Source organism: Podarcis tiliguerta (genome assembly GCF_965153285.1).
Source record: "Podarcis tiliguerta genome assembly, chromosome: 4".
In the NCBI taxonomy this organism is placed as follows: domain Eukaryota; kingdom Metazoa; phylum Chordata; class Lepidosauria; order Squamata; family Lacertidae; genus Podarcis; species Podarcis tiliguerta.
Window position 1 is genome coordinate 49,525,924 of NC_139537.1, and position 18,226 is coordinate 49,544,149.

Here is an 18,226-nt window from a genome sequence, read left to right on the forward strand (position 1 = left end):
ACATGCGCATGCCTGCGTGCGCGCGCACACACACACACACACACACACTTTAAGGTTTTAACGCACCGGAGATTTGTTGGTCTTTCTCAGCAGAATAAATGCCAACAGCAAATATTTGGCATGGAGACCAGAAAGGGGGTCACAAATCTAGTGTCAGAAACATTCAGACCCAAATGATGAAGCCTGCTATCCTGTGGCATGCCCTTTAGACTTCCATCGGGATCTGGAGAAGTGCAAGCTATTTGACAATAAGGGCACAGCAGCATCTGGGGCTCATGAGCCGAAAGCCTGTCAGGGTCATCCCAGGCAAAGCCTGATAATGAATCCTGCAGAATGGCCAGCTAGCTGGAGGTGCCAAGAATCACCTGTGACTTCCTTTGCTATTGGAGCGTAAAATCATAGCCAGAGCAGGACGAAGCAGTTGCAGCCACTTCAAAGCATATACTGCTGGATCCAAGGACTGAAGCTCAAATTATTGTTTGATTCAGAATTTGTTACTGGTATGTGTTGCTGCTTTCTAAGTTGATTAATGAATTAAACATCATTATTAATTTGGAACTTCAGGTTGATGGCACAGAAAAGTCCGGCAACTAATGTTCAGCAAAGAGACTATGAAGAATGGAAACTCTCTCTTCATTCCAACCCTATGAAGAAAGGCTGCAGTAAGAGGGGACATGATAAGAGGTTTATAAAATTATGTGTGACATGCAGTGCTTTTTTTCTAGGGGGAAGCAGGGGTATGCATACCCCTAAACATTTTGTGAATCTAAGTTTGGCCTCATTGAGGGGCAGTATTTCAATATGAGTAGGAAAATGAGAGCACCCCTAAACATTTTTTAGAAGAAAAAAAAAAGCACTGGTGGCATGCAGAAAGTGGATAGACAAATGGTTTTTCTCCCTCTCTCATAACACTAGAACTCATGGGCATCCAATGAAGCTGATTGTTAGAAGATTTGAGCTAGATAAAAGAAAATTCACGCAGAGCATAGTTAAACTATGGAACTCACTCCCATAGGAAGCAGTGATGGTCACCAACCTGGATGGCTTTCAAAGAGGATTAGACAAATGGAGAGCCAGTGTGGTGCAGTGGTTAAGAGCGGTAGTCTCATAATCTGGGGAACTGGGTTCGCGTCTCCGCTCCTCCACATGCAGCTGCTGGGTGACCTTGGGCCAGTCACACTTCTCTGAAGTCTCTCAGCCTCACTCACCTCACAGAGTGTTTGTTGTGGGGGAGGAAGGGAAAGGAGAATGTTAACTGCTTTTGAGACTCCTTCGGTTAGTGATAAAGCGGGATATCAAATCCAAACTCCTCTTCTTATGGGGTAGAGCACTGTCAGTGGCTAATAGCCATGATGTCCACAGTTGGAGGCAGTTCTGATTCTAAATACCCTTTACTAGGAACCGCAGGAGGCAAGAGTTCCTATGCTTGAATCCTGCTTGCCAGTTTCCCACAGGCACCTGGTTGGCCACTGTGAGAACAGGATGCTGGACAAGATGGGCCACTGACCTGATCCAGCTAGCACACATCACACATACAGGCAGGCAGGCAGGCACACACACAGCCAATCCTTCCTTCTCAGGAAGGAGGCAATTTGAATCTATTGTGGGGGATTTGGTTCCACTTACCCCAGCACTGTGTGTACTTTAATGTTTTGGTTTGGGTTGTGTTGTGTGTTTGTTTGTTTTTTACTTGCTGCTGCTCCCACCAAAATCAGTGGCTTTGAGGGGGAGGCAGATCAAGTCCTCAAACTGGAGGTTAACCATGCCTATAGGTACATTCTTTCTTAATACTTCAATGAAAAGTGCAGATGGCAGAACTTATCCCCACATTGGGACGACACACTTTTTTTCCCCATAGGAAGGTGTAAACTTTCCCCCTTTGCAGAATACTTGGAAGCACCGTGATAGAGTTTGTTAGTAGCTTGCCAATCCTTTTGCTGCTGCTTCTGGGTAACATGCAAGGTAACTTTCAGAGCAGATCCAGTTCCAGCTCTGGAACCGTTTATTTTACTAAGTGGATTAGAGTTCATGTCACGATAGATATTCCCCCTTTTGCAAGAGGCTGTATTTTCTCCAGCTGAAGTAGGAAGAAGACAAATGGTTACAGCTTATCTAAGAGTAATGTGGCTTGCAACGTCCCCCATATTGATGCTTTTTTTCCAATTGCTGCCAGCTGTGCTGAAACAATTCCCGGTCATGCTTGGAATGCAGACATGGAGGGGGGGCTCTGCCTGAGCACTGCTGAAGTTTGCATAGAGATTTTCTATGCTACAGCACCAATCCACATATCAAGGCCCCTTCCATATATTATAGCCGCCATGCGGTGCTCCCACTGCCAATGGCCACCACAAAACTTCCTTTGCTAGTGATTGGAATGTCTCCACCACACAGTTTGGAAAACCCACATGGCTAATAACTTCACAGCACGAGCTCTTTCAACTGACCTCTACGTAACTGGTGCTAAATGAGCAGACTTGGCCCTCATATTGAGAAGCATTTGGGAGCACAGATCCTTCATGTATATGCATAATTGCTTTAAATTACCCTTGGAATAGGGCAAAATCTCAAAATAAATGAGCACATGCTTGATAGATTTATCTCTACAATGTTAAACAAACTAACAACAACAACAACAGCGGTTCAGACATTGCACCAAGGGAAACCTCTTGACTTTCCCATGCAAGAACTGAGGGAACATTTTCATGGCAAGAGATAGTTGTATGATATGATCTCAAAACAACTGGCAGCATGGGGAGCAGTATCAGGATGCAGGCGCTGCAAAACCATTATTCCTAGTCGTATACATTTCATAGTAAAATATAAGCTGACCTTTACAGTAGCTTGCAAGGCAATTTTAGATTGAAACAAACACCGGACTGATTTACCAGCCACTTACAGGGGTGCAATTAATTTGGAGAAAAGTACTCCAGTGTAAGTGCTTAGTGTATTACCAGTAGGTCCTCAATGTTAGCATTAGACTATCCTAACAGATCACTTTATTATTCCTTTTAAAGGAATGATAATTTCAAGTCCTTCATTTTACCCTTGGTTACTCTTAAATCTCCTTTGATAATCTTCTCGAGCCATTAATCAAGCTTCAATTTAAACTGTTAAACATCTTTCTGTGGATTAGGACTTTTAGTCGATTGCCATAAAGCTAGCTGCCTACTGGACTAAATAAGAGACACCAAAATGACTCGGAACAACAAGAGTTTGCATTGAAGAGTAAAGATCTTAGTGCCCATTGAAGAAACTACCCAGGTTGAAAGTGGCTGAATTTAAGGTAGAATCTGCTGTATATTGACATCTTCGGGAAAGGAGAATATACTCCATGGTGTGCACTGCATATTTTTGCTCCAGCACAAGTGAATTTCTGAAGAGGAATTGCTAGGAGCGTTTCCAAAACCCTGCTGGTTTGAAGTTGCTCAAAGCTATGGACCAAAAAATAAGGAAGCTCTTCAGAATGGTATGAGGAAAAGCTCTGTGCCACGCACAGCAGTTTCTCAACTGACAGTTGTGGCGGGGGGCAAAGACTCTGCTTTTGTCATGCTGAAGCAGAGAAATAAAGTCTTAGGCAGAAACCCTGATCGATAACGGGTTGTTGGTTTTCTGCTTTCCATTTAACTGCAATCTATTTTGTTAGGTTCTTGGGACTTTGTCCTCCAGCTGCTCTGGCTGAGATGGGGAAAACATGAAATGTGATCTAGCCTTTTGGTGGCTCTCTGTTCTAGTCAGAAAAAAAAATAACGAAGGTCCAACCATATGTAATAGTACTGAGTGCAGGATAATCCCAGCAGGAACAAGTTCTCCCTCTCAGCAAAAGAGTGGGGGGAGGAATGCTTTTAAGACAAATTCACTTTCTGGGAAGAAAGTTACAAGCGACGAAAGAGGCACCACAGAGGAAAAGAGGTTGCTTTCTTACATTTGTCCATAATATTTTGAACTTGATAATATTCTGTCATTTTGAGAGTAACTTTTATTTTAAAAGCCAGAGATCTTTAAAATAAGGTAATTCTTCACAGCCACAGACATATACGGCATAGAACAGGGACTCTTTTTCCCACAGAGGGTCAAATTCCCTTAGGGGTTACTTTTCAGGGATCCCGTGGCAGCTGAGAGTGGTGCCAAACCCAGCAGTGGACAGAATCAGAGTCAGAAGAGTGACATTCCTTTCACTATTTCCTTCCCTCCCTGACCAGTGGGCCGACACAGGGAGACAGGGCATTTTTGTCCGAGGTTTGAACTTGCAGAGGGCTTTTGTAATTAGGGTAAGCTTTATGCAGCCTTAGGGCTGCAGGTTGCTCACCCCTGATAGGAAGTCATAGCTGAACTGCTGTCTGCTCCCCAGCTTAGGGGGGAACTTTTTTTGGCTCAGGCCACATTACTATCTGTCATGGGCCAACTTTGATAAGTGGGTAGGACAACCGCCTGCCAATCACTTGGCATCATTTTGACATCAATCACAATAATAGTAACTCTGTAAATTAACACTTGAATGGGGCAGGAAACCATCAGCCTGGTTTGCACATCACACTATGCCAGACTATGGCTCATCTTACAGCATCACAGCAAAAGCAAGACTGAGGAGCAATCAGCAATTTCAATCTCCTCTCCAGGAACCCTCACCCTTGCATGCTCACACTAAGCCATCATTTGGCTGGGCATTACGTGTGAACCAGCCCATTGTCTTTTTCCTTGCCAAGATTAATTCAAACTACTACATCAGTTCCGATTCTGCTATTTAGCATTTGCAAGGGAGTCTAACTTAGAAATTCCTCTGCTGGAGAATATCTGGCACTGTGAGACACGTAATAGCTCCTTTGTCTTCCCTTGGTGATGCTAAGGAGAGAGTCAGCAGACAGTTCCCTGGACTAAGCATAAACCATGGCTGACACATTGATGATTTGGTGGATAAACATTTGCTTCTGGGAAGGAATAAAACAACAGATCCCAACTCCAAGGGAAAGCCCATTTGCTGTGATTTATACTCGCACTGCAGTGGATAAACACTAATGCCATCATGATTGCCTGTTATAAAGATCCTGTCATCTGCACTAACAACCTGGTGTTTCCCCTGCCTGCTGAGGCCCTCTGTGCTATCTATTGCTGAAGAATAAAACTCTAGAAGGGCCTGTAAAAGTAAGAAAGACTTATCAGCTGCATTGTTTTATTATTTTCATTTTACGTGAATAAGCTGGAAGAACCAGTGCCTTTTCTGCTCCTTAACCAGGAAGAAGCTGTTGGCCATGCAGACACCAGTGAAGGATCAATGAATCAATCCACCATTGCCAGGAGAGAGTTCCTGCACTCTGATGAAATGCAACCACTGAAGATGTCTAAAATGTTCAAGTCTTGACCTATAACATGGCAGAGTTCACAGCAGAGCTCTCCCTGAAGCTTTATACATCTCCGGGCACTTTCCATCTTGCTTGGATTTGTGAGGCGTGCATTTGTGTTTCACAGCATAGATGCTCTAAAGTCCTTGTAGTTCTGTTTCTAATTGAGTGCCACGTAGGCTGAAAAGTATGGCAGGCAGAGGTGTGAGCAAGCAAGAGCAAAAATACAGTTCTGTCCTGTTTGTGTAAGATTAATGCCAACCTTCCATTGTTGTCTTGAGAGCACTGAGGGGAGGAATTATGAGCTGGAGTTTTAGCCTTTTATCCAATTTCTCTCTTTATCCTCTTTATGTGCCTGTGCTTTGGGACAAAACACCAGGGACACCAAGGCTGAACTTATCTAGCAACCCCCCCCAGCCATTACATCATCTCACAAAAGATTAGTTTTTACCGTGCATGACCGTTGGCTCCAGGGAGTTTATCCAACCAATGAAGCAAAATCCACTGTGACATGGTGGGCTGCAAGTGTGAGAGAAAAGCAAGCAAAATGAAAATGGACATAAAGGGTCGTCATGAGGAGAACTTCTCCAGAAAACATATTTAAAATGATCCATTGGTCATATATCACTAAAGAGAGTGGTGAGGAGAGATCAGGGAGAGCTAAATTTAACACACTGAGTGTGTTGACATTGAATTCAGTTAGACGAAGACTGCAATACGAATGCCATACAGAACTTTGGACTTGCTTCCAAGCAGATGTCCAGGTAGGATTCGGCTTAAATTTTTGGTATACCAAACTGTGTCCCCTATATTGCCCTGTGTCTAGAAACAAACAAAAGACTCTCAGTAACAAAAGCATGGCTGCTAACATTTTAATTTTGGTTGTCACTGCATTACAGATTTGAACCTCATAGTCTTGTTGTGGCCATGTTAGCTGAATACCAAGTATCAGGAGGATTAAGAGGGACTGAGAACAAAATTAAACCGATAGGAATCTCACTGGACTCCCTGTACTGCTTATTGGGAAATCCTGTGTTTGAGATAATTAAACGCCGATTGTTAGACAAGGAATTTCAAGAACTTGGTAGCCAAATCAGGAATAGCGTCTGTGCAAGTTTGGGGATGGTGCAATGTGGACAGCCAATAACGACTTATCTCTACTATCTAACCAGCCTGAATCAGCGCAGGGGGTACCTGCTAGTGAGACTGAATGCGCTAACTTCGGCAATACTGCAAGGGAGATTTCCCAAATGCAATATATGTTCATTAATCAGTTGGTTGTTAGAAGGGAGTGGCAGTCAGATAAATGTAAGGTAGCCTTCCTAATGTTTACCCAGGATGGGGATAAGATGGAGAGAGTAGCCAGGTTTCTGCAACACACAATCAGGATTCATTAACAGTATTTTAATGGCTAGATGCAGATTTTGCTGAGTGATTTTATTGTACTGAACCTTTCAGAATCTTGTATATATGCCAAAAAAGGATTGAGATTGAAATTGAGTTATTTGATCAGACTACTGGCTGGAATAGTGCCCCTTAGGAAATGGTTCATTTAAAGAGCTAATAAAAAAACAGTGGGTAGCATGAAGAGAATTCCCTCTGTCTAACCACTAATGTGATATAGCTTCCCTGATCCAGCACTGGTAGCTGCATAACTGTGCAAATGTAATGGTTGGCAGCCTCTTATTGGGGAAATGCTTGTTCCTTCCCATTGTCTCAGATAGACCAGTGTTCCCAAACTGGTCTGTCGACCTCCAGTAGTCCACAGATTTCATTCAGGTAGTCTGTGATGTGTTTGTGAGTTAGTGGCTGAAGATGGGAGAAGACACATCCATTACATTAAACAGCTGTGCTGGTTTTTCCAGTATAGACAAATACATAGCTTAGCAGGTCTTGAGTAAATCCAGCAGAGTTTAAATAGATAGAGTATTTCATAGATAATAAATTGGATGATTAAAAAGATGTGGAATACACTTAGTAGAAAAGCAAAGGAACCAGGAAAAGTGAGGAAGGGAAGTCATATGGTGTATGTATACATGCTGTATTTGGTACGAAATTGGAAGTTGGACGGCGGAAGGGAGGGGGTTAAATATACTCTGTTCCTGTTTTTGAAAATGCAAATAAAAGTTGAAAAAGAACAGCCGTCCTGGTTTTTAAAATTATTTGTACTGCTTCTTTTATTTCTTTTTTGGTATTTGATAGTATTAACATTTGAATTGCTTCATCAGGCAGAAAAATAATTAAGTGGTCTATCAAGATTCTCAGTAGTTTTCAAATGGTCCACGGGTGGGGAGTGGGGAGTTTGGGATCCACTGGTATAGACTGTACAACAATGCCATATGCCTTCTCCAATACAGATGTTGCTGCTGTGCCTGCCTCTTCAAGCCCCTCCTGGTCCATGGAGACAGTGGGGAAGAGGGTGGGGGGAATTCTCCCAGCCTACTCCTCTCAGGAACAGTCCTTTCCTCTGCTTCTGACATGTCTTGCACATCCTTCCTCATCTCTAATTGTTCAGACTCTCTCCCTTCCTCCAGCCTTGGCTCCTGCTTCGCAGGTGACACAAAAGCCCATAAATCACTGACTCCTTCTCCTGGATCAGCCTTGGGGGACCCCTGCCTCCACTGCACACTCCTCAGAGCCCTGACAATCCCTGACAATCACCAGTTGGGGATGGGGCATAGACGTAGGCAGGGCTTTGTCCTTTAGTTCTTCAAAGCTTTTCAAGTTGAGAATCTTAATGAGCTTTAATTATATGGATGAATAACAACAAATTAGCTGGTGCTGCCTTCAGTCGGAATAATATATTTTTGTCAAAATATAAATCAACCAAGCAGCAATTAATGGCGCTTTTATTGTTTCTAGAGAGATCATTTCAAGATTTCTCTACAGACTCCGTCACTATACATGAAGCCCTATGAATTTGGAAGTCGCAGACATTTTGGAAATTATTATAAAATTTGGAAACTGCTGCCAAACTGAAACTTCACAGAATATTTGGAAAAGCTGGTCGGTGAACGACTGAATATGCGGCAGCATGATGCGATATGAAACACTAGATGTGTACATATGTAAGTATTCAGAAAAATGCACACCACAGCCCTTTAATCTACATAGCATGAAAACTGATCACAATCAACGGCCATGCAAGAATAAACTGAAGATGATGAGACTCTACTTCAAAAGTACAGTAACTGAGCAGGTTACTGCTATGTTGTGTCTCCTTCTTTTTATGTTCCATTGTTGCAATACTCAGCATGTGTGTCTTGTTGAATTCAAGACAAAGGTATCTCTCAGTGATAAGTGTTTGGTTTAAAGAACTCGGCGCACTAGACTTAGGCTGAATCTAGATATATAGGAAAAATCACTGTGAAAATGCTTTTTTAAAATAATGTTTTAAAATATACCGTATATTGAATTTACCATTAGCTCACTATCACCATCTAGTGTTACTTTTGTATAATGCACTTAAAACATATTTGCAGCTGTATAGCCGAGTCCCTAGTTCAAGACAGTGAGTATTACTATGGATGCAACACTGAATCACTGGAAAGGGGCCTGCATGATACCACCGCACATCTTACTCATATGCTGGCTCCTGTATTTTGCCTATATTTCCCAAAAGCCTATGAAATTTCACTTTCTAAAACACTGATAAATTGTCAGTAAGAAAGTGAATTCAGTTTTACAAAAAGACCTTAATGTGCACAAAGTATTTGGCCTCCAGGTTCCCAAATTCTGGCTTTACTGTAAAACATGGTACCTTTTAATGGAGAACTTTCAATCTGATGTACCGTAAGTTGCGAACAAGTCCTATAAAACACAGTGGGGCTTCATTTGAGAATAGATAAACCAGGCTGCAATTTATACAACATCCCTTGAGCAAAAACTATGTGCCGTACTTTTCCGTGTATAAGATGCCCTCATGTATAAGATGCCCCCTATTTTTGGGACTCACATTTAAGAAAATGGGGGGAGATGGCACAGAGTTGTTGAGCTTTTTTAAGGGGAGGATTGCCGAAAATTGATCACCCCCACGCATCGCAAAATCCACCTCTCATCTGTCACCTCGCCAGCAGAAGCTGCCAATCAACTGCCCAATCGCTACAGCATCAGCCAATCAACATCACCCATTGACACAGCAACCAATAACATGCACAATAGTCGTTAACAGTTGCGGCAGCAACCAATCAAACAGCCACCCTATGCACAACCCATGTATAAGACGACCCCCATTTTTTGCATGATTTTTAAAGAAATAAACCTAGTCTTATACATGGAATAGCACAGTAACTTCCTAGAAATATGTCTCCATGCACAATTTTAAGAGGGCCCCGCTTTATCAGATTGTACTTATCCCCATTGTGGACATTTGTCAGTAACTCAAAGGCATGTAGATCACTTTCCAGCAGTATTTTTGGGGTCACGCAAAATGCACATTGTGTATTTTTTACTGGCTTCCTTTCCAAATTTTAGTGAGCGAAACTGTGTTTATTCCTTATGAGTACACACAGACTTTCCTTTGCGACTACTCTGTTTCAGTTCCTATGCAAATTTCATCTTAGGAGGTTCAATAGTTGTATCCTTTCCCCAAACACCCCCAGAACAGTGCAATAAAACAGTGGCACAATCTGCTCTGATTATCTTGATAATCTTGTCATAAAGTTATCAGCAATGGAAATCCACGAAAAGTCGCTACACAGTTATAGGTTTCTTCTTGGAGGAAAGATCCCTTGTGAATACCTCCAGAGAAGTTGCCCCAATAAGTTGTAAACAACTCTAGGATCTCCAAAATAGCAATGAAATTTCAGTCAGGTTATATGGGAATGCATTTGCCAAAAAGCTTCATCACTGTGTAATGTAAAGGTAAAGAGTCCCTGTGGCGATATCCCCACCCCATCATAAATGATCACAGTCGCCATTAAGTGACCTGTGGGAAAACTCAAATTTGAGAACCGCAGATCCATGTTGACATTTTCATATTTTTATACCCAAAAAAAAGCCTTAAAGGGGAAAGAACAAAACAGAAATCACTTTACATGTGGAGGAACAAGATCTGGCAGAAAACTCCTATCTGTTTTACTGCCAGGCCCTACAAAGAATTATAATCATGTTAAACCAAATGTCAAAGCAATGATAATGCCAAAAAAGCTCTAACGATGGATTTTTCCAGTTACTCTCAAAAACTCCCGAGTAAATCAGAGACAGGGAAAGTCCCATGACACTTGTCTGTTAACTTTTACTGTTAAATGAGGCATATCAAAGAGATGGCTGTCATCTTCAATATTTTAAATCATAATTTCTTTTTCGCCTCGTGCTTTCCTTTGAAAAGAGTTATCAGTAAAATTACGGCCACTTGCTTAAAGTTCTGCTTCAATGGAAACAGAACCTGTGAATGATCACCTTGCCCCCAAGCACTGAAATGCAGGTGCTCAGCAAGAAACAAATTCCTTATTTGCCTGTTTTAACATTACTTAATGTACATATGATTAGAGTCCCTTTTCTCAAGTCGATGAGGCAAAAACCACATTAGTTCAGGACAACCGAGTGTGTAAATAAGTCTGTTGAAGATGACTTTTATCCTTATGCTCTCTACTTACTTCAGTTGAATAATTTATCACCGGCCTGAGTAAAATGAGATTTCTGACCTCTAGGGAGATGGGATGCATGAAAGGAAAAGAGATGAAACATTTCACCACAAACTGAGGGGAATGTCCTGATTGTGAGGCTAGGGGACACATTTGTGGAACATTTGCCCATCGTTGACATTTTTAAAAGACCTGAATGGTTTGCTTGGATGCAAGTACACTCTGAAATTGTATAAGAGGGGGAAGAGAGTATCTAGCAACACTCACATCTTTTTTGTAAAATAATGCCAAAGAACTTTATCTTATTTTTAAAGCTGCTTCACAGAATTAGTGCATAGACAAGAGACCTAAAGGTGGTATCCAACTCAGCATTACTCAAAGGGGACTCACTGAAATCAATGACTAAGTTAAGTCCGTTAAGCTCAATAGGTCTCCTCTGAGTAAAATCTGGGACTCAACTAGATTGGTAAAGAAAGTGTTTTACAGTAGTACCTCGGGTTACAGATGCTTTGGGTTACAGATGCTTCAGGCTACAGACGCTTCAGGTTACAGACTCCACCAACCCAGAAATAGTACCTCAGGTTAAGAACTTCAGGATGAGAACAGAAATCGCACGGTGGTGGCACGGCGGCAGCGGGAGGCCTCATAAGTTAAAGTGGTACCTCAGGTTAAGAACAGTTTCAGGTTAAGAACAGACCTCCAGAACAAATTAAATTCTTAACCCGAGGTACCACTATATATGCATTATATATGTGATATACAACAGTGACACCAGATGGCGTTGTGGAGTCCCATGTTTCCCAACCAGATTTCCCTGTATGAGTTTAACTGAAACGCTTCTTTGATGTGTCTAGATCCAGCCTTAGTTGAATACTACTCTAAGGGCCCAACTACATGTGACATTTACCACGTAGTTCACCATTTAATTCAAGCCTCTTCTTTCATAACTGATCTGAAACAGGGCCCTTGCATGGGGGAGTGCTTTAACTCTTTGTCCCCGCTCTACTCCCTTCTGAATTGGGCCCCTCATACCTGCAATATGCATTAGTGGAGGAAAGCTCCAATTAGACCAAATGACAGAGTTATTTCCCAATTGCCACCAGGGCGCACATAATCTCTTATTAGAACCACAACAAGGAGGCAAAGGGTTACAAATAGAGGTCTATATATCATCTCACACATATAACTTCTCCCAATGACATAATTGCCTGGATCTATTAAAGCACACTGCCTAATGCGAGTGCCGTATTTTTCCATGTATAAGACGACTCCTATTTTTTGAGCCCCAAATTAAGAAATAAATAATTGCAACATTCCATGTATAAGATGACCCCCAATTTTAAATTTTAAAAAATTGGGGGGACATATAGTCTTATACACAGAAAAATACAGTATTTTGATGCCTCTACCTTGCATGACAAACTTTGGGTGTGGGAAGGATGTAATCAACTACTGATGTGTAAGACAGGCTCTTCATTCCGAAGTGAAAAATCTACATCCTTTAATAAGCATGGTTCAGAAATATCTTTATTCTGCTCAGTGAAGCAAGTATACAATTTAGAGTGGCAGATAAGGCTAGAAGAGGTGGGGTACTGGTAGCAGTTTTTTTGCCTATATTAAAATGCATCTTGGGCAAAGTACTCTTAACTTTTTCTTCTATGTTTCCAGCTGATGAGTAAACAATTTAGATGGAAAATGAAATTTTTGAACATAGCTGTTATTGGAAACAAATCAATTTTTATTCATCTTTGGCTACACCACTGTTGAGTTCTGGGTGGTTTGGTACAAAGAAAATCAAGCGGCTATGGATGGGTGAAAAACCCTCTGTGCCCAAACTGATAGTTCAGAGAGAGAGAGAAAGAAAGAAAGAAAGAAAGAAAGAAAGAAAGAAAGAAAGAAAGCTTCTAATGAGGTTTCAGGGGAATGAGTCGGTGTTGAGCTGAGACTGAAGAACTCTACACTCGAGTAGGTAGGAGATGCAAAAAGGAAAAAATACAAGGAGGAACATTCTAATTAACAAGAACCAGGAGAAAAGGTACATCATGAATTTCAATAGGGTACAGGTCATTATTTAGTTTCCACCAAATATCACCATCATCTTTGATTTTTTTCTTGTAGCACAGCCACAGCCAATTTATGTTCCTAGGGGGATCTGTATCTTTTTCCAGACAATGGTCTAAATACTGGAAATGCATTTTGCTTCACACAACAAAGTTCTCCCTTCACATGAGGTCAGATTCTAAAATACAATCAGCTCCATCTAAGGACTTCACATACAGGCACATATAAAAAAATTTGCATATAAAATATTAATGTGAAGAAGCTTTCTCCCACATAGTGTTAGTCATGAGGGGAAAAGCTATGGGCAACATATCTTACTGACCTTAATTAAAAGGCCTATTTTTATATTCTATTATTGTTCTACTTTTCAGCCATTGGTCTCCAAACTAGATGCCACTTGGCCAGCCTGGGCCAACCACAATGAATGGAGGGGAAGGAACACATTCTCTTGACTATGAGCAGTAAGCAAATAAACAGAGGTGATGTTTTCTTCTAACATTCATTGCCTACTGGGGGCATAGACATTTCTGGATTTGAGTGATTTTGTTTATAATATGAACAACATTAGGACACTCTAATATGCCTTCTCTATTCTTTCCTGTGGTTTGGTTGCTTAAGTCATCCAGAGGAATTTTCACCACAGTCCAACTCTACGCTGAATGGTCTTTCAAGTAAAGAAAGAGGGTGTACAGGCATCCTTCTTCCGACAAATTCTAGGAGCTCCAAATTGCGTCTCCTACTTGGCTTTGTGTGCAGAGCTAGGCCAGCATCTCTTGAAATCTAGGGGCTGGATTATGGCTAAATATTCCTTTTAATACATACCCAAAAAGTTTACTAACTTCTTTATTGAGAGATACACATAATTTTATGTGGTTTTCTGATATTACCCTCAAACTCAGGCAAATAGGGATTGCAATAGATTCCCTTCTTCTATCGGATGAGTCACAAATCTTCTCTCTCATCAAGCAGAGACCACTAGACCATGAAATCCAAAAACTCCCAGCCTTTTGTATGTTCATCTGCTTACTTAGGATTCAAGCCCCACCATGGAATAATGCCTAATTACTTTTATAATTTAGATACTCCATTGCATCACAGAGCTTTTATGCTAGCTCATCTAAATACATTTCCTTCCTCTGATTTGTCTGGAAGGTGTTTTTTACAAACAAACAAACAAACAAACAACAAAGCCCTTCCAGAAAATACCACATAGAATATATCACATAAATTTGGATTGCCCTCTTCTCAACACCCTTTACAGAGATCTCCTAGTGACTCCCCTTACAGCATAAAATATTGATTTACAAAGAATTTGTAATCCAATATTTGTTGAGGGATGATACTCCCAAAACTACCAAGATTGTTTTGGGGTATTTAGCTGAGATTTTTAAAGCTAAATCTAAAGTTGCCTGATTTACTCAAGGGTGGCTGTCTAGTCTTTTATATATTGTATGTGTTTGGATTATTGTATTTGGATGACTTTGTATGATTTTATTGTTTAAACTTATGCCAATAAAGGCCAATAATAACAAGTAAAGAAGAATTTGTACTGGATGGCCGATTGTTTTTTCTAACTCAGCAAGTTTTGTGACTTAACATATGAAGCAGACAAATTAAGTCATAGCATAATTCTGTCTAACCTGTACTGTTGACTCTAGCAATAGTTCTTCTAGATCTACCACTTACTATCCTTTTTCAATAAGACAAAAAGGATTCCATTCATTGAACCTAGAAATCTTGGCATGTGGTCTGTCACTCAGCTATGCCCACAACTGCATAGCTTCCTTCATCCTCTGAGTAAATGTTAAAGAAAGATTCTGAAATCAGCTGGTGGGCCATTTTGCCCTTTGATTTTCTCTCACTCTAGTTGCTTCACTAGCTCTGCAGCTATAACTGCCCCACTTGAAGAATGTGTGTGTGTGTGTGTGTGTGTTCCTGCATGCAGGAATCTTTTGCCCAACGTGGGGCTTGAACCCACAACCCTGAGATTAGGCGTCTCATGTTCTACCAAATGAGCTATCCAGGAGAACTCTGAGTTTTCTTTTCTTATTCATTCATTTTCATTTTCTCACTTGTTCCCTTTCATTTTCTTACTTGTTCGCTTTCTTAGAATCATAGAATCATAGAGTTGGAAGAGACCACAAGGGCCATCGAGTCCAACCCCCTGCCAAGCAGGAAACACCATCAGAGCACTCTTTTTCTATGCTGATTCTTCAAATATTGGAAAGAACTGCCCAGTAGAATTACATTGCTTGTTCTGGTAAAATATTTATTTTTGAAAGGCAGCTAGCTTACTTTGCATCAAAGGGTGCCAAATAATTCCTCATTAGGCCCAAATAATTCCTTATAGGCCCATTTCAGCTGCAACATGAATAAAATTGGGAAGCTCCGTTTTATCAGTTTTAATTGGAGTTGACCCAGACCCCAGATGTATCTTAAATAACTAAATTATCGCTAAAGTTCTGTTTGAAGGCTAATGTACCCATAGGAATGGATCAGTCCATCTGTAGAAGCCTATTATCTACACAGATTACCACAATCAAACAAGCTCTCCTCCTGCACTACCATTAAGCATTAAGAAATCACAGGGTCAGGCAACAGAGAACAATGTGCTGAATCTCTCTTGTCTTGAGAGCCAGTGTGGTGTAGTGGTTAAGAGCAGTAGATTTGTAATCTGGGGAACCGGGTTTGCGTCTCCGTTCCTCCACATGCAGCTGCTGGGTGACCTTGGGCTAGTCACACTTCTCTGAAGTCTCTCAGCTCCACTCACCTCACAGAGTGTTTGTTGTGGGGGAGGAAGGGAAAGGAGAATGTTAGCCGCTTTGAGACTCCTTCGGGTAGTGATAAAGCGGGCTATCAAATCCAAACTCTTCTTCTGCTGCTGCTGCAATCCTTTGTTGCTTTTTCCATCACTCTACTACTAGTGGAAGACAACTGCCTGAAATGTATTTGCTGAGGTCCTCCATAAGTTTAGAACCCTGGAATAGATAGTGGTGACCTCTCACACGTTTCCTTAACACTTAATGGTAACACGTGGAGAGCACTACAGAGGTATACAAATGTGATACAGTTGCTACAGTAACTAACTTCATTCCATTGGCAATATGTTCTACTCTTCAGATCAAGATTCCATGGAACTAGCGTCACAAAATAACTAGTGTTATCATAGCAGAATCAAAGCATCATATACTGTTTACAGTAATTTTGAGGTCTTAATGTTTCAGTGAATGGAGTATACAAACATTAGGCCATTTTATACATTGCCCCAAAACAAGTAGGTTTGCCACAAAGTGCACATGTTTTCAAAGGCAAGTTTACCACATTCATACTTCACACTTTTAGGCACACACTTGGTGTACATCTAAAAGATATAATGTGAGAAGTGGTTCTTGATCTGGAGTTCCTTCCACCACAGTCACCCTTCTGTAAAAGAACAACTATGCTGATCGACTTCTTAAGGCCATTGTCAGAACAAACAAGATAGGGATAGTAAGATACTTGAAGCTCAAGCCCATTAAAAGCCTGTTGACTTCAATGGGAGTGAGCTGACTGCATGCTTAACCCTTCCTTTTAAATTCTGGATAGACTGTCAGAAACAAGAGTAAAAACAGGAAAAGGTTCTTACACCCTCCATAATTTTCTGGCTGCAAATACAAGTAGTTGGGTTTTTCCTTCAGTATTCATACTCATACACACACAATTTAAAAAGAAAAAGAAAAAAGAAATACTAGCTACAGTGAATGCAGTCCACTGGGAACTGTTCCATATGAAATGAACAAGAGTCACAAAGGAGCAGTGCAGCAACTATTCGCTGCATTGCTCACCTGAGTGTTTTTGCACAATTCCCATTCACTCCACTGGCAAATTGATACAATCACTTATGATTTATAGAGGCAGCTGGTCATTATTTTTATAAGCCCGTTGTTTAAAACATTTGATTTTAAACAACACTATTACTGTAAAGTTTTATTTGCATCAGCAGAGAAAGGCGAAAGCAAGGTAACAGGAACGTTCCCTTTCCTAAATCATAAACTCTCCATAAACTAGGACAAACTGGGCTTCGAGGTCACAGATCCAAAGCTATGCAGTAAAACTAATCAGTTCTTTGGACAGGATTTTTTTTTTAAACTGCTGAACAATCTCTGGACCAGTCAGTCAAATCAAGCCTTTCTGAGAAAAGAAGATTAAAGGGAGTTGCTTAAAATACTTGGAGGGGAGGAAAGATTTAAGCTTTATTACTGAACAGTATGTACAAAATAGTCCATAATGAAGAGGGGAGGGAAAACACCGAAGAGGTCGTCCTCCACCAGTATAAACAGAATGTACTTAGTTTTATAGCAGGCATGGGAGATGAAAACAATTGCCCTTTGAATAGGGAAAATTAGGAGAAGTGTTTTCAGTATTGATTGCGTGTGAAATTATTTGCAGAAGTGGGACACTAAGCATGATATGGAAAACCTGGGAGGGAGGGAGAGAGAGGGAGAGTGAAAGAGAGAGAGAGAGAGAGAGAGAGAGAGAGAGAGAGAGAGAGAGATCACACATATATTCATATATTGCATGCATGCATAGGTATATGAACCCAGGGTATCCTCTGAAGGCTCAAGCTGGTGACTGCCTGGAAACCACAGGCACATTGCTTTAGGTTAACACACATATATATTTGTGTGCACGTGTGCATGTGTGTGTGTGTGTGTGTGTGTGCGCATGCACATATATACACACACATGCATACATACTCTGGGCAGCATACAAAAAATGATAAAAACATTTAAAAATCTACATCAAGAACCTCCTCTACACAGCAGCAATGGTAAAAATTGTACTTTAATATCAGAGAGGGAAGCCAAAAATCATAAGCAGCAGCAACTAATAAATAAACCATTTCCATGGAGTTGAGCCGATGCATGAACATACCACACGATGCCGGAAATTAAAAGCATGGCGGTTAAAAAGGTGTGTGAAATGCCTGGTGCTGAAAGGACATTATAGTACAGTATGTGCCTGACCCAGCTCTCTGAGGGCGGCATTCCATAACCCAAAGGCCATTGCTAAGCAACCCCTTTCTCTTGTGGCAAGGGCACTTGGAGAAGGGTCCCCATTGATGACCTCAGGACTTGGATAGTTACATATCAAAAGAAGCAACACATCAGCCACTGCAGTCATAAGCCACAAACAACTTTGGCCCTATCTACACTATGTATTTCCATACCGGTTTAAATAGTTATAGCTCCCCCAAAGAATCCT

General features: G+C 41.0%; 1 protein-coding gene across 6 annotated transcripts in view; it reads right to left on the reverse strand.

The window, feature by feature from the left end:
• Positions 1 to 18,226, reverse strand: part of GRIK1 (glutamate ionotropic receptor kainate type subunit 1) — a 157,213-nt gene that overhangs the window by 125,490 nt on the left and 13,497 nt on the right. For 2 of the 6 annotated variants that reach the window (XM_083438601.1, XM_083438598.1), the window contains exon 1: positions 5,788 to 5,809. The exons of the other annotated variants lie outside the window; for them this stretch is intronic. In XM_083438601.1, the coding sequence (XP_083294727.1) occupies positions 5,788 to 5,794 (7 nt within the window). In that variant the 5' untranslated portion in view covers positions 5,795 to 5,809. Of the gene's footprint in view, positions 1 to 5,787; positions 5,810 to 18,226 lie in introns of those variants that run through there. 6 annotated transcript variants of the gene reach the window in all.